Source organism: Cricetulus griseus, unplaced genomic scaffold (genome assembly GCF_003668045.3).
Source record: "Cricetulus griseus strain 17A/GY unplaced genomic scaffold, alternate assembly CriGri-PICRH-1.0 unplaced_scaffold_62, whole genome shotgun sequence".
Classification (NCBI taxonomy): domain Eukaryota; kingdom Metazoa; phylum Chordata; class Mammalia; order Rodentia; family Cricetidae; genus Cricetulus; species Cricetulus griseus.
This window is the reverse complement of record NW_023277386.1, coordinates 31,042-48,884: the sequence shown is the minus strand read 5'-3', so window position 1 is coordinate 48,884 and position 17,843 is coordinate 31,042. Positions and strand designations below refer to the sequence as shown.

The following is a 17,843-nucleotide window of genomic DNA, read 5'->3' as shown; positions in this document are numbered from 1 at the left end:
ATATCTTTCTGAATGACTTTAAAGTAAAAATGTCTGAAAATGTCTTTGACTATACACTGTAATCATGTTTAGAACTGGATTTTTTATCTGAGCCTGCTTAGGAAAGGGAGAATACCAGTGAAATGTGTCTACACTCCCTAAGTAACATCCACATGCTTCATTTTGCTTAGGAAAAGTGTTGTTTTAGAAATAACTCCCAGATTCCCCCTGCCTCCTTCAGGTAAGAAATCTTGCTCAATTCTTCTGCCTAAGTTGTTCCGATGGCTATTCTTGGTAATCAAACTGACTACCTCATGGTTTAAATAAAACTCAAAGCATTGGGGACACCTGTGTGGAACTTTTCAATAAGATTTGAAAGTAAAGACTCATATTTAACCTGGATCAGTTGAGGTGATATCCACCTTCAGCTGTTGAGGGCTGCTGCACACCTCTAAACCCACCACTCAGGAGGCAGAAACATTTGGATTTTCTGAGGTACAGGCCAGTGTGGTACCTAGAACAATGAGTTCTAGGCCTGCACAGAAAACAGCTGTCTTGAAAATATGAAAAGAAAAAAATCAAACAAAAATTAAGATCCCATTTTAAGCTGGTGGCAGCCTACATATATAAAGAATATTGAAGAAGGAAGTCTCTTTTTTTCCTGTTTGCCATAGCCCTGGCCAACATGTTCACTTCTTTATCAGAATTAGAGCCACTTCCTGGAGATTCTGGTGTATATTAAAGACCAGCTAAGATATTAAAAATCATGAACAGAACAATTCCTGGATTCTTCAAGTTATTATTGAAATGCAATCATTTTTGGACTCTTGGGTCCAACACCTAAGATATTATGTCTTGAGCCCTTACTAGGTTTTAACCCTGGAGGAATGGCAGACTTAACAAGTTGTGTTTGAGTATATAAGTTTTACTTCACACATATCTAAGAAATACACAAGCATAAGCAAACAATCCTAAGAACCATAGTCACCAGGCTCATAGAAGGGGAGTACCTCTCCTACAGCAGTAGCAGGTTTAGACTTGGGATTGTGATTCTCCAATTTCAGGTCTTTGATTCTTCTGAAGCCCTGAATTCAAGGAATGGAGTTTCAGACAGGGTGCCTCCTAGCTTAATGGACTGGTTCTTTCAGCTTAGCAGAGGAGAGCTCCAAGACATAGATACATGGTCCATTCAAAAATTCCCAGTTCTGAGCTGGTTCCTTAAATAGCTTGCTACATCTTATTAATCACACTAAATGTTGGATTAAAAATCTGCAGCAACACAGAAGTTTAAAAGTTCTAGTTTGAACCACACAGTGGATTATCCATTGCAGAATAGGGAAAGTACTGATGTGTGAAGCATGTTTTATTCCCTTCAGACAAGAAGAGTGGGAAACAGTTCACTGTGAACACTTCATGAGTTTACAAATGAGATGGTAGCAAGATCACAGTCTGAAGTTGGAAGCAGTGAGATGCAGGGTTCTGAATTATGAAGAAGGACTGGTGGGGCATGGTGAATGATTTTATCTACAACACTCCTACATGCAATAATTCTTTCCATGTGAATGAGAAATACATAATTGATGGGTGTACATTTCATGGAGGATTGCTCGAACTACTAAGTATTCAATTTTCAATTAGAGAATTCTCTTATGCAGATGTATGCAATCCTGATTGATTGAGTTATGTCAGCTCAAAGGTTTAGTAAACAGGTAAACAACTGTAACTCTACATGTTAGCTTACAGTACTCATTGGCTAATAGACTTAGGATGCAGTTATAAAGTATGTCATTACTGGCATTTTCTCTATCAAGAAAGTGCCTACTCAATTTCAAAGTCAGTGTAGCTAAGAGTGAAAGGGAAAAATTAATAAAAGTCTAAAACCCAGACTCCAAATCCCAACTAGAAAAACACTTACGCATCTCTGAGTTCCCAAAAGGCAGCCCAATAGACAAGGTTATAAAATGTACACATGACTCAAGGCCTTAGACAAGATATCACACCCTTGAGCTGTGTTGACACTCCTCTAGTCCAAAGAGGGTGAGATAGTTATCAATCATAGAAGTTCCCAGCCCAGGAAATAATTAACAAACTCATTTCCTTTGCAGCATCCTGCTTAATTGCACCTTCCTTGAATCATACAATAATTGTCATGTCCTGTGTAACCACACAAGCTTTCTAACCTTGGGACTTCCAGTTTTACAATTTTCTCTTATAAAAACAGCCCTCAGTTGAAAGTGGGTACTCTGTTTCTTCACGAACAAATGGGGTCCTTGCTGTAGCTCATATCCTCAAGTCAATAAAGAAACCTTTCTCTTTGCATTTGGTGAGTCGTCTCCTTGTTGGTGGTTTATTTTGGGATTCTGAAATGTGGTGTTCTTCCACATTTCATCATTCCAAAATTTCAATTATTGGTATAATTTTAAAATTCATTCTCTTTAAATGCATTACTACTTTTTCTGTCTCTTTTTCAATTTTCCTGGGTTTAAGAAATTCATGCAAAGTTTTTCTCAAGTGCTTTTTGTTTATTTATATCAGTTTAGAGAACGATTCTCACCTTTGGGGGAATCAAATATATGAAACTGTCACAAGACTGGTATCAGACCATCAGGAAACGCAGATACTTATATTATAATTCATAACAGTGGCGAGAATATAGCTATTACATTTGCCAGTGTCTGGCTTTTATCAGTCCCATTTTTTTGAAACCAGAGAGTCTGGCCTGTTCAGTCCCATGCTATGACTGATGTCCTTGGGGGCTGTGATGGCAGCCATGTATGAGCAGCCTTGGTTCCATCCCTGAGTGGGAGAGCGTGGACTTAGAAACTCCTAGGTACCCATAGGTGAAAATGATCAGTCATAGAAGCATGTTGTGATTCTTTGGAGGGCCTCTTATTCCATCTGAAAACTGGAGTTTCCAGTTTATTCCATCATCCTCCTAAGCCACATTCCTACAGTCAAAATGACCACCCAAGTGCCTCTTCTATATCCTCTCATGTCCCCCCCTTCTGAGTCTCTTGGCATATAGAAAGAATTCTCAGCCCATGTGCAGGCCTATTCCAGACTTAGGCCTATTGAAATGCAAACTAGGAGACATTCTCCACTGAGGCCAAGACATTTAGTTGTAATTCAGCTAGCATCTGCAAGACAATGGAGACTCAGGCTCCAGAATAATGGAGCCTAATATTTGGACCCAAAAAAACTTTCTAATAGAATAATTTTGCACCCAACAGCCATTGCAGTGAAATTATTGTACAGTTTGGGTTCATCTCATCTTCAGGAACTGTATTAAAGTTTCACAGAATTAGGAAGGTTGAGAACAAATTTTTTAGATCAATGTCTCCTATAGCTCAGGCTTTCATCACAGAACATAATTTGGAATTTCTTTAAACACTTAATCCTGTCTCTGCTAGTCATTGCTGGAAACAGAGTCCTGTGAGTCCTTCCTTAGCTGGGCCTTGACTGGTCTGAAGAAAGGAAACAATAGATTTTATGGTGCATTTACAAATGAAGGGGGACCTGTGTTAGAATTGAGTCCACTGACCAACTGAAAAGCAGGTTTAGTCACAACAGAGAAAGCCATGGGAAGCAAAGAGCACATTTTTTTTCTTCTGTGACAGTAGTTGTTTTTAAAAGTGAGTAGTGAGGTAATTAATTTTAGATGATCAATGAAAGTTCTAACTGGTCATTTCTTGAGACCATAGACCATGCAATCAAGAACTCATCTCATGGGGTGCAGAGATGCCCCATAGTTTAAGAGCTCTAACTAATCTTCCAGAGATCCTGAGTTCAATTTCCAGCAACCAAGTGTTGGCTCACAACCATCTACAATGAGATGTGGTGCCCGCTTCTTGCCTGCAGGCATATGTTCAGGCAGAACACTGTATGAAATGTAAATAAATAAATCCTTAAAAAAAGAAGTTAGGCAAAGGCAGGTCAATCTCTGAGAGTTTGTGACCAGCCTAGTCTACAAGAGCTAGTTCTAGGACAGGCTCAAATGCCACAGAGAAACTTTATCTCAAAACACACACACACTCACACACCAAGTTGTAATTTAAATAAGAGGAACTGACCTCATCATTAAATCAAATTACTCTAGTTACAGTTGTTCAAGCAAAATAGGAGAACTGGATAAAATGATGTGGCACTTCCTAACAGGTTTTGATTCCAAGAACCAACATCTCTACCAGATATAAGAAAAAAACTCTTTTGAATCCTCACATGAGGAATTTAATGTGTTTTACATTATCTTCTATTAAACAGTTTAACTTTAACATTGCTAAAATATGTTGAGAAAAAAGTACATGCTGGGAATGTATCATCTACACTTGTACTTGTACTCAAGAGGCAGACACATGAGGATCATGAGTTCAAATCTTTTCATTAACAGCATGTATCCACTGGTGATTAATGTTAAAAGAAGAGCCAGCTTGGCAATCATTTTGCATTCCACATAAGCTATTGTAATTTAAGGAAAACAGTGTTCAAATAAAGATGCCATGTGACAGGGTTCAAAGAGATGTTTTTTTTTAATTAGGGAAAGGGATCATAAAAGCAGAAAAGGGAGGGGAGAGACCAGTCTCCAGGTACAGGAGCAGTAGGAGAGAGGAAATAGGGGCAGAAAGAGAGAAAAAGACAGAGAGAGAGAGACAGATAGACAGAGAGAGACAGAGAGGAACAGACATAGGGAGGGAGAGAAACAGAGAGCAGGATGGGATTTGGGTAGGGCACTTTTAAAAGGGACCAAAGTGAAAATACAAAGGTGGCCCTCTTAGTGACTGCAGCTGGTCCTGTCAGAACCCCAAGGACAGGCCAGTACAGACAACTGAATACTATCATCTGCCATCCTTAAATCTCCTTTAGCTTTGGCCTGAGGTTATGCATTCAAAAGTTTAAATAGGGATAGAAGATTGAAAGTCTAATCATTTTGGCTTATGGAGATTTACAGAGCAAAATTATCTTTAGGATTATGCCTTATGATCTAAACATGAATATATCAAAAAGTACAATGTATTATAATAGAATATGCTGTATTCTGTAAAAGATACATTTAAAAGAAATGTCAGTGCTACAATCCTCACACATAAAAGCACATAGAATCAAGCAACAAGAAAAAAAACCACTTATGCACACTTAAATAAATATCTATTCTGAGGTACACTTCCCTCAGAATAAGGATTCTTTTCCTCTGAGCATGCTGACTCAGAGGAAGGCCACATCTGCTTCTATGAAGGACCAGTTTATTTCATGTATATGCGGTTTCTGCTATTTGGATGTGTGCAGTACCAGCAGAGGCCAGAAGAGGGAATAAGTTCACTTGGAACTGAAGTTACAGGAGATGGAGAGGAACCATGATTTCTAGTAATATAATGTCTTTCCAATACAACAATACCAGTGTTCTTAATTGTTAAGCTCACTCTCTAACCACATTTTTATTAAACAATTGTTATAAATTTTATTTAAATTACATTGTATTCGTTTCCCTCTTATTTTCCCAGTTTTTTTCCTTCTTCTTTCTGTTAAGTATGTGTGAATTAATTGTGTGCAAACATTTAAAAAACGTCTGCTGAGTCCATTTCTGTTTGTTGTGTTATGGTTTCAGAATTCAATATGCTGTTTTGGATAGAAAACTAGTAGAATGATACCAGCCTGATACTATCTGGAACAGTGAAGAAGACATACGGTAATTAATCTATCCTTGGATCCCAACAGGTTTGGATAGGAGGCAATAGATATGCACAACTAAGTAGTATAACTAAGACATATATTAAAGGTTGTCCCGTTTCTAAAAGCCTCCCCAAAAACAGATGGTTAGATAAGTCATGTATATTGCTTCAGTAGAGAGATTCTCATCTGCTGGTATCAGTCATTTCCCACAATGAAATTCCCAGGAAATTTAGAATTTCATGATGCCTATGCTTTCACTAGATGTTAGTTAAACTGGGTGATATAAATGTCACTTAGAATAACCTTATTCATGAGAGTCAGGCAGGTACCAAGGATTGCTGAGGTGGAGACTGAGGAGCTTTACAGTCCTAATGTTGCAGGGTACTGTCACTGACAACAACATGAGTTGCCAAAAATTAAAGAGTGGAAGGAGTGGAGGAGGCTGACCCAACACCGCTGAGTGGAAACAGAGTACAGTTTATGCCAACTTGTCCTCATTTACAACTGAAGAAAGCTCTTGGACATTTGATCCTTGTGCTTTCAAATCCAAGCTCTCTCCCTAAAATTTCTTCCAATCTCCACATCTCTTTGTAAAGACCTTATGGTCTAAGCCTTAGACTTCAAGTGTCAGGATCTCCTCACAACTCCATGTCATCTCTAGTCACCACCGTTCCGAGCTCTATACTGAATGTTTGCAGGTATCAGAGAAGGAGAACATAAGCTCATCCAAACAAGAGACACTTCATGTCTGCAAATTCCTATTCTCTCTTCAAAGGAGGTATAAACTCAAGCAGGTGTACATCTGACATGTGAGCTTATGGTAACCTATTCATGCCTATTTACCACATGGGAGACAAACTCACTCTTGTGGTTTTGGTTGGTCAGCCATCTTTTTAAAGACTTTTATTGTCAGCTTCTCTCATGATAATTTATTTTGTACTTTTGCCTCAATTTGTGGAGATGTGGGCCTGGAAAATTTCATAAGTAACAGGTCTCAGTTAGTTTCTGATGCAATTAATCATATATTTATTCCAAGGCATCAGGGTAGAGATAAAGAAGAAATTATATCAGCCAATCACACTTATTGCTATGAATGACATATTCATGTGGATGAATCGAAGGCACAGTAATTAAAACACTGAAAGCTCATTCACAAGGACAGATTTTTAATCCCAGAACCAACATCTCTACCAGATATAAGAAAACACACTTTTGAATACACACATGAGGTATTTAATATTTCTTATATTATCTTCTATTGAGCAGTTTAACATTAACATCCCTCAATTATGTTGAGAAAACACACATATTGGGAGTATATCATCTACACTTGTACTTGTACTCAAGCAGCAGATGAATGAGGATCATGAATTCAAATGTATCCCTCATCATTAGTGACACCTGAGCCAGGCTGCTTAATAAACTTGAAATGTGTGAAATATTTTGAAAATATAGAAAACATAACCAGGAACAACAAACCACCACATTTTTAAAAAACAAATAGTAATTTGAAAAATATGATCTTGAACTGCTGATATTTAAAAAAATATATACCACTTAGATGATGGGGGTAACATTATATACATTTCAACAGAAAAATACCTATCACTAAGCAAAAGAAAAAAATGAACAAAAACCACACAAGCAATATAAGGACAACAAAATAAACTTCACTAAATGGTTTTGCTACACATATAGCACTCTTTGGCATGCACCTCAAATATTTGAAAATAGAACCAACAATGCAGTGGCTTCCAACATCAGTTCCCACTCTGTGCCTCATTCTGCATCTTAGGGATGTGAGTTTTTAGACCCCTGCTTTAGGTGCCATGCAAATTTTAATTATGCTTCTGTACCTCTCTGTTAACAAGGGCCAAATTAAATTTTTTATGAGGTGGTGTAGGTATTATAACAAAAAGAGGAGAGAAAATAATACAAATTAATAAGTTTTATACCTGAACTAGTTAATTAATGCACTTGAAGAGAAGGATAAACCTAAAAGTGATAAACTATCATTTAAAATCACAGTGCAAGTGTTACAGCTATGGAACAAATGTACCTCTAATGTCATAAGTCAATCTATACCTTCATCTGTGAAGGGAAGATGTCCTGGATACCTGCAGCTCTGAAGAGAAACTTATGACGAAGTGAAGGTATCCTGGAATCACACAGATGTGAGGAAAAAGGAATTCTGACTGTCAGGAAGTCAGGCTATACGTGAAGCTGTATTCAAGGGGGGATGGTCTCTGTGCAGTATGTAGCACTCCATCTCCTTTCACAGAGAGAACTATTAGAACTGAGCTTTGCTCCTCTCTGCGAAGAGACTTTACTACCAGAAGTGTCCATTGCTTCTATTCTCTTCTCCACTAGGAAGTTTCCAAGCAATGATAACCATTTCTATTTACCTCCAGCCCAAACTGTCACTTTTCTGCTTCACTCAACTATGGGGGAAACTGCTCCAGATATGTATCACTGTGCTACTTCCACAATGAAAATATTTTCTCCCACTCTGCTCCCCTAAGGGAGTTTCCCAGCGGAGGTGTATGTTGGTTCTCTGCTTCAGTCCACTAGGGAATTTCACATTCACTCTGTCAAAAGAAGGTCATGACTGAAAATGATGGACGAGATTCATTTGAGAGGGAGGAATCCAGGAATCCAGGAAAGTGGCTGCTACTAGCATTGTGGAAAATGCTAGATTCCAACTGAAAAAGCACAGAGTTTACATATATCTTCTTAGGGACGTATGTTTTTCATGGAGAATATTTCTCAGCATGTTACTTGGTAAAATTTCAATTACTGAGCTTTAAAAATCTTTGAAATTGGATGGATTCCTACTTGTGTTTTTTTTTTCCTTCTTTTTTTTTTTTTTGGTTTCAAGCTCAGTTTTCTTTGTCTTTGATTTGAGCCCCAAAATGTCTTTCTTTCATTGGCAGTTTTTAACCATTTGGCTTATTTTAGGATGTGTTATTTTGGCTCCAGCTTTAGGGCCAAAATGAGTTTCTCTCACTGAGTCTGGTTTCTGGATGGGGATCGTGTTTCCTTGCATGACCTTTTTATACTACAAATATGGCTTCTTAATTTCATAAATTCAGTTTTTCCATGAGGGTGCTGGAGCAATAATATAAAAATGGACATCATAATGCTTGCACAGATTGTTGACACTGTCAAATTACTGCTACAAAGTAAATAGTAAATAGTGTTGTGTAACTGATTGGGATTGTGGTGGCTAAAGATCCCACCAAATACTTGCTAATCACATGCCCTTACAATCTCTTTCATTTCCAAAATGTTTCTAACTTGGAAAGGTTTTATTAGATTGATTGCTTACAAAGTTTAATCTGGTATGAAGTGCAAAATTAAACCAAACTGACTACATTTATAGTATCACTGATGAATGATTTTTTTGTAATGATTTCAAAGACTCCTGTTTATGTGCAAAAGCTTTACCACACTGATTACCTTAAACTGGTTTGTCTACAGTATGTGTTATTTTATGTTTTTTTTTTCTTTTTGGTTTTTCGAGACTGGCTTTCTCTATGTAGCTTTGGAGCCTATCCTGGCACTCTCTCTGGAAAACAGGCTGCCCTCGAACTCACAGAGATCTGCCTGCCTCTCCCTCCTGAGTTCTGGGATTAAAGGCATGAGCCACCAACGCCTGGCCTATTTAATGGTTTTGAAGAAAACATTGACATGCAAAGGCCTTTCCACACTGATTACATTCTTAGAGTTTCTTTCTATAATGTGTCCTTTTATGTATCTGAAGATGAATTTGTCCAGCAAAGACTTTATGGAATTGATAACGTTCATATGGTTTCTTTCAAGTATATGTTCTTTTATGCACTTTAAGAGCACTTTGAAATGCGAAGATTTTACCACATTTTTTTCATTCATAAAGTTTTTGTTCGTTATGTGTTCCTTCATGCATTTGAAGTGAAATGTACTGAGCAAAGGCTTTACCACACTGAATACATTCATAGGGTTTCTCTCCAGTATGTCTCCTTTTATGCATTTGAAGATTACCAGGCTGTGAAAACGCTTTCCCACACTGATTACATTCATATGGTTTCTCTCCAGTATGTGATCTTTTATGCACACGAAGAACACTATGATAAGTAAAGGCTTTACCACATTGATTACATTCATAAGGTTTGTCTCCAGTATGTGTCCTTTTATGTACATGAAGTGCACTCTGATCAGAAAAGGCTTTACCACACTGATTACATTCATATGGTTTCTCTCCAGTGTGTGTCCTTTTATGCCTTTGAATATGACTGTGCCGAGAAAAGGCTTTACCACACTGATTACATTCATAGGGTTTCTCTCCAGTGTGTGTTCTTTTATGTCTTTGCAGATCACTGTGATCAGGAAAGGCTTTACCACACTGATTACATTCATAAGGTTTCTCTCCAGTATGTCTCCTTATATGTGTTTGTAGGGCACTGTGATGAGAAAAGGCTTTACCACATTGATTACATTCATAGGGTTTCTCTCCAGTATGCCTCCTTTTATGCATTTGAAGATGACTGAAACGAGCAAAGGCTTTACCACACTGGTTACATTCATAAGGTTTCTCTCCAGTGTGTGTTCTTTTATGCATTTGAAGAGTACTTTGCTGAGAAAAGGCTTTACCACATTGATTACATTCATAGGGTTTCTCTCCAGTATGTCTCCTTTTATGTGTCTGAAGATGACTGTGCTGAGAAAAAGCTTTACCACACTGATCACATTCATAGGGTTTCTCTCCAGTGTGTGTTCTTTTATGTGTTTGAAGATTACTATAACGAGCAAAAGCTTTACCACATAGATTACATTCATAGGGTTTCTCTCCCCTATGTGTTCGTTTATGACTTTGAAGATGACTGTAACATGCAAAAGCTTTGAGACATTGTGTATATACAAAAGGCTTCTCCCCAGTTTGTCTTCCTTTATGCCTGCAAGGAAAATGGGCATGTAAATGCTTTACTACATTCAATGCAATGTTGAATCTTGATATCTGTATAAATTATTATTACAATTTTTTGAAATTGTGAGGAAGAATCAGATCTTACAGGCTTATCACTGTTTTTACACTCATGTTTTCCCCTACATTAAGCATTGTTTTTCATCTTAGAAGAGGTTGTTTTGCATCTTTGAATATACCAGTGTAGGTATAATCCTCTAATATATGTATAATCCTCTAATATAAGCTGTGCTCAATTACACTGTTATTTCTGTTTCAAAATTCAGGACACATCCCAATTTCTTCAGAGACACATTTCTATGAGCTCATAAATGAAAATTACCTTTCATGTCTTTTACAACTTGAACAATGTTCTTCAATAGTATTGTCTTCCCAATTGTATCCTAAAATATAGTAGCAGAAAATGTATATTTATTATCGAAACATGTGCAAAATTTAAGTTACTGTCTTCAGTGAACTTTAGAACTTTGGCTGATTTATTTACCACATTCTTTTTTCTCTCTAAATAAAGTTAAAGAAGAGCACTAATAACCAATTGATGTTGTCATATTATTTTAAAATATGAAATAAAATACAGTCTTACCTATATCATTGAGGTTCCTGTAGGTCTCCAGCATCACATCTTTGTAGAGATTCTTCTGAGAAGTGTCCAGCAAAGTCCACTCTTTCCATGTGAAGTCGATATGCACATCATCATAGGTGATGATATTCTAAAATATCATATACATGTGTGCAACCAAAAACATGATAGCGACTGTATACTAAATGTATATTTCTGTAGAACCTTATTTTAAGATATGTTACTTTTATTTAGGATACAGAGAAAAGCAACTCATTAAATTTTCCAATACAAGGCAGACCAGTATTTCAAATTTCCTGCTTCACTGAAATGTCTGAGAGATACACTAGTGGTGTAGATGAAGATGGATGCCCAATTTTGCAGAAAAGATTTGTGTGTCTGTCAGGCACTCAGGTGTCTCTGTCATTTGTAAAGTCTAGGAAGTTGCCTGCAATGCACTGCCTGTTTACTTAGGTTGTAATAATTCCTTTTTTTAGTCTTTGATGGAATTGAAGACTAAACAGTTATAGTTCCAGATTTTCTTTACTTTTTAAAATATGTATTAGTAGAATTTAAGCAAAATACAATCCCAATGATCACAGTTAATCACAGTAAAATCCTTAGATACAGAAAGGCTAAGTAACTAGAACAACTCTAGGGGAGTGTGTTGATAACTTCCTTGTACAAATTCAGCTTGTCTGAAGAAAAAAGATGGAGCTTGCCCCTAGCAAATGAAGGGGTCTAGAGGTGTGTACAGAAGGCTGGCTGAAACAGGAAGTGAAATGGGTGCAATGAGATAGAAGTATGATGGCTAAGGAGAGAGGGGGTATAAGCAAAAAGAAACAGAAACTCGCACTTTTCCAATTGGAAACTAGTGAGATAAAGGTGGCTTTGGTTTATACCTTCTCTATGATTTCTCAGCATTTTCCTGTATATCTTACTCCAAGTTTTCATTATTTTAGAGCAAATAGGAACTCCATTTACAGGGGAGATACATGGATCTCTCTGTGTATAAAATTGAGATTTTCTGGATGCAATGATGGCAGGTAGGGATGTGACCAGAAAAGATCAGGTGAGTAAGGATGGGGCAGAGGGGAAGAAGATGAGGAGAGATGTCTGCAATGGGGGAAGTTTTAACAGGCTTTGTGGAAACAGTGCAATGAGAATTTCCCAGAACCTGTAAGGGTGAGTCCTTAGTGAGGACGCCTAGTAATCAACAATAAAGAAACTGAACCAGCCATCTTCTATAACCACATAAAGCTCCCAATATTGGATTGGGACACCAAGGCAGCCACAAAATTTTAGAACCACACTTGTCCTGCCTGCAAAACATTCTGATGCAATGGTGGATCACAGCTTCTGCAATGTTCAAAAAAATGTCTGCTTAAACTTGAAGCTCTAGCACTGAGAGGAAAATAATGCCTGATAGTACCTGAACAGCTAAGGAGTAAGAACTTCAATGGCTTAGAGAATTATGGTTGAACAAAATAAAATTGACCAAGAAATAATTCAATGAAAGGATTCATTAGTATATTCTGCTATAATCACAAATTGGTTCTTAGCCAAATTGTCATCAGAGATGCTTCTCCCTGCTGCTGATAGGAGCAGATGCGGAGATTCCTACCTAAATATTAGCTTCAAATATTAGCTTCAGGTCTAGGAATCCTGTGGAAGGAGGGGGTGAACATTGTGGGATCCAGAGGTTTTGCAGGAAACAAGATAACATAGCCCACAAAATGGACTGAACAAGGCTATTAGGGGTTTGCTTATGGGATTCCTACCAGAGGTTTTGTAGCAACTCTTTTGACTGCTCTTTGGACAATTTTCCTTCTACTGATTTACCTTGGTCAGCCTTGTATGAGGGTTTGTTCCTAGATTTATTTTATCTCATCATGACATTAGGTTGATATCCCTGGGAAGTCTTCTCTTTACTGAATGGAAACAGAGTAGCAGTGGATTTGAGGGAATGGAGATTGGAGACAGGGCTGTAATGAGTGGAGGTAGGGGAAGCTGTGTATATACTCCAAGTTCATTTACCATCATAACTTAATAGCCTCAAAAATCAAATTTCCAATTTCGATTCTGATACTCAAGACAATCTCTTGACTGTCACATTTTGTAAAATTAAGAAACTAATTAAGGATTTCCAAAATAAACAGATGGGCACAGAGTATATTCCCATTCATAATAAGATATATATGGCAGTATTCCTGCCCCAAACTCAGGAAGACATCCCTTATTCATCATACATATAACACCAGCAAGAATAACAGGTAAGGGAGAGTTCTTGGTCGCCAGACTGAGAGCTGAGAAACCAGCATGGGACTGATCTAGATCCCCTGAATGTGGGTGTCAGTGGGGAGATCTTGGAAATCTATGGGGCCCCTTGTAGTGCATCATTACTTATCCCTAGCATAAGAATGGACTTTAGGAGCCCATCCCACATGGAGGGATAATCCCTGAGCCTATACACAAGAGGGTTGTCATAGACCATATCCCAAAGAATATAACAGACTTTGAAGACCCCCTACGAAGGCCTCACACTCTTTGGGGAGCAGAAAGGGTTATGTAGGATGTTAGTTGGGGAGGGGGGAGGGAGAGCGACCTGGGATTAACATGTAAAATAATCTTTTTCATAAAACATAAAAAATAAAAATAACAGGTAAGGTGGCTCACCAACTCATGATACTGCCACAGTACCTACATTCCCAGACAGAGTACTCCAATATCTCATTACCTGCCACCCTCAAATCCATGACTTCATGAACAAATTGGATTAATACCCTCTGCTAAAGTTCAGGTCACCCAAGTCAGAAGAACAGCCAGTGAAACTGAGGCAGAGAAACCCTTCTGGACCAGAGTTCATACCAGCTATCTGAAATACACATTGGTTCCTATCCAATGGATATTCTCCATTCTTTCAATAACCCCTATCACTATTTACAATCCAAATCCCTCCTCATCTATATGTTGTAGCGTCCAACTTTAGAGGAATCCCTGTGCTTAAACAAAGGATACACCATTTTCCAGATATCCATATGGGCCACGTGACCATAGAATTTTCATACTCTTTCCATGTTCCCTCAACACTATCACCAGTTTCTGCAGGGGTCACACTAACCATGACTTCTGGGTCTGGCTACAAGTGTACCTGGTCACATCCCTTAGGGCAGGGACAGGGTGACAAGAGGGTAGTTTAAGAGTTGGGGACAAGAGAGACTGCCAAGTCCCAATTAACAGTCCTGCCTCCATCCACTGGCCCAAGTAGGCCAGGGACTTTTTCAGGTTCATGTTCCCCTGCCCTGCTCCGGGACAATTGACACCAGTGGAATGCTCATGGGATCTGAACTCAGAGGAAGCCAACACACCCAGAAACTACCAAGGCCCTGGTTTCAGTTCCTCCTCCATCCATGAGAAGAGGAGTATTGGGACTGTATGCATCTACCAGAAAGGAACTTTGGTCCCATACTCAAAAGGAGAGGAAGAGACTCCTGCTACACCCACCAGAAGAAAGGATGGGAAGAAGACACTATAAAAGCACATTCAACAACAGAAAAATAAACAGGACACCATGGTAGACTAGGTACCATAGACCAGCAAGACCAGAACATCACAATGCAGATGAAGCAGAAGAGAATGATCTTAAAAACATCTTCATGAAAATGATAGAGGACCTCAAAGAGGACATGAGAATATCTCTTAAAGAAATGGAAGAAAAAACATACCAAAAACAAAGATATCACAAAATCTCTCAAGGAAACAGTTCAAGTCCTAAAAACTGGAATAGAGAGAATAAAGGAAGCACAATCTGAGGGAATGCTGGAAATAGAAAAGCTGGGTAAATGATTAGGAACTACAGATATAAGCATAACCAACAGAATACAAGAGATGGAAGAGAGAATCTCAGGAGTTGAAGACACACTAGCTGAAATAGACTCATCAACCAAAGAAAATCTTAAGACTAACAAATCCATAACACAAAATATCCAGGAAATATGGGACACCGTGAAAACAACAAACCTAAGAATAAAAGGTATAGAAGAAGGTGAAGAAATCCAACTCAAAGGCGCAGAAAACAGCAACCCAAGGCAGTTAACTACAAGAAGAAAAGTATAGGCAATAGATAATCCCAATTTACCAACAGACAAAAGACAAAAGGGAAGGAAATACACACATAATTTCACCACCACCACCAAATCCAAAACAAGAATGAACAACCATTGGTCATTAATATCTCTCAATATTAATGGTCTTAACTCACCTATAAAAAAGACACAGGTTAGCAGAATGGATAAGTATCCATCATTCTGCTGCATACAAGAAACACACCTCAAATTCAGAGACAGATGGTACCTAAGAATTAATGGTTGGGAAAAGATTTTCCAATCAAATGAACCCAAGAAACAAGCTGGGGTAGCAATCCTAATATCCAACAAATTGGACTTTAAACTAACATCAATCAAAAGAGTTGAAGGCAGTCACTTCCAACTCATCACAGGAGAAATCCATCAGGATGAAGTCTCAATTCTGAACATTTATGCACTGAATACAAAGGTATCCACGTTCGTAAAAGAAACTAAAACTCAAATCACGCATAAAACTTCACACGCTTATTGTTGGAGACTTCAACACCCCACTTTCACCACTGGAAAGGAACACCAGATGGAAACTTAACAAAGAAACAAAGGAATAACAGAAGTTATGGCCCAGATGTGCTTAACAAACATCTATAGAACATTCCATCAAAATTCAAAACAATATTCCTTCTTCTCAGTGCCACATGGAACTTCTCTAAAATAGACCACATACTTGGCAACATAGCAAAACTCAACAGGAACAAAAAATTAAAATAACCCCCTGTATCTTCTCAGAAAACCATGCTTTAAAGTTAGAATTCAACAACAACACAAATTGCAGAAACCCTACAAACTCATGGAAGTTAAGTAATGCCCAATTGCACAATTCCTGGGTCCAGGAAGAAATAAAATAAGAAATTAAAGATTTCCAAGAATTCAATGAGAATGTGGACACAACATACCCACACTTAGGGGACACTTTGAAAGCAGTGCTAAGAGGAATGTTCATAGTGCTAACTGCCCACACAAAGGAGAATAATCACAGTAGAGAATTAACAGTACAACTTAAAGCTCTAGAACAAAAAGAAGCCAATACACCACATAGGAATAGACACCAGAAAATAATCAATTTGAGGGCTGAAATCAATAAAGTTGAAAAGAACAATACAAAGAATAAATATAACAAAGACTTGGTTTTTCAAGAAAATCAACAAGATAGACAAACCTTTATCCAAACTTACCAAACAGCATAGAGTGAACATGCAAATCAATAAAATCAGGGGGACACAACAACAGACACATAAGAAAGTGATCAACATCTTTAGCCATCAGGGAAATGCAAATTAAAACAAAACTGAGATACCATCTTATTTCTGTCAGAATAGCTAAAATCAAAAACACCAATGACAGTTTATGCTGGAGAGGATGTGGAGAAAGGGGAGCACTCTTCCACTGCTGGTGGGAGAGGCAACTTGTACAGCCACTTTGGGAATCAGTATAGTGTCTCCTCAGGAAAATGGGAATCAGTCTACCACAAGATCCAGCAATTCCACTCTTAGGTATATACCCCAAAGAAGCACATTCATATAACAAGACATCTGTTCAATGATGATCATAGCAGCATTATTTGTAATAGCCAGAAACTGGAAGCAACCTAAATGCCCCTCAACTGAAGAATGGATAGAGAAAATGTGGTACATTTACACAATGGAATACTAATAAGCAGGAAAAAAACAATGGAATCTTGCAATTTGAAGGCAAATGGATGGAACTAGAAGAAACCATTCTGAGAGAGGTAACCCAGTCACAAAAAGACAAACGTGGTAAATATTCACTAATTTGTGGATTTTAGACATAGAATAAAGGATTACCAGCCTACAATCCACACTGCCAGAGAGGCTTTAAACAAGGAGGACACTAAGAGAGACATACATGATCCTCTGGAGTAGGGGACAGGGACAAGATCTCCTGAGAAAATTGGGAGCATAGGAGGAGGGGGATAGGAGAATAAGAAGGGGAGAAGATGAAGGGTGAGGAGGACATGAGAGAGCAGAAAGTTTGAGGCAGGTGAGGAAAAGAAGAAAACAAGAAAGGAGATTACACAATAGAGTGAGACACTTTACTTTTACAGAGAAATCAGGTGCTAGGAAATCGTCTGGAGATATACAAAGATGAAACCAGTTAACAATCTAAGCAACAGAGGAGTGGCTACCTTAAATGCCCTCCCCTGATAATGATATTTATGACTGACTTATATGTCACCTGATAGTCCGCATCCAGCAGCTGGTGGAAGTAGAAGCAAACTCCCACATCTAATCAGTGAATTGAACAGGAATCCAGTTGCAGAGAAGAGCGAGTGATCAGCAAAAACATCCAGACCAGTTTGGTGAAACCCACAGAAACAGCTGACCTGAACAATGGGGAGCTCTTGGTCCCCAGACTTATAGCTAGGATACCAGAATGGGACTGACCCAGATCCCATGAAAATGGATTTCAGTGAGGATATCTCAAAAATCTTTGGGACCTCCTGTAGTAGTTCACTACTTATCCCTAGCATAGGTGTGGACTTTGGGAGCCCATTCCACACAGACATATACTCCCTGAA

At 38.2% G+C, this 17,843-nt stretch overlaps 1 protein-coding gene across 1 annotated transcript; it reads right to left on the bottom strand.

Moving 5' to 3' along the window:
- Positions 1-9,526: 9,526 nt before the first annotated feature.
- LOC113838828 (zinc finger protein 431-like) lies at positions 9,527-11,288 on the bottom strand. The gene is made up of 3 exons (XM_027434343.2): positions 11,187-11,288; positions 10,951-10,986; positions 9,527-10,605 (listed from the first exon to the last, which is right to left on the bottom strand). Exons 1-3 carry the CDS (start codon positions 11,218-11,220, stop codon positions 9,527-9,529), a joined length of 1,149 nt encoding a protein of 382 aa, XP_027290144.1. The 5' UTR covers positions 11,221-11,288.
- Positions 11,289-17,843: the final 6,555 nt, after the last annotated feature.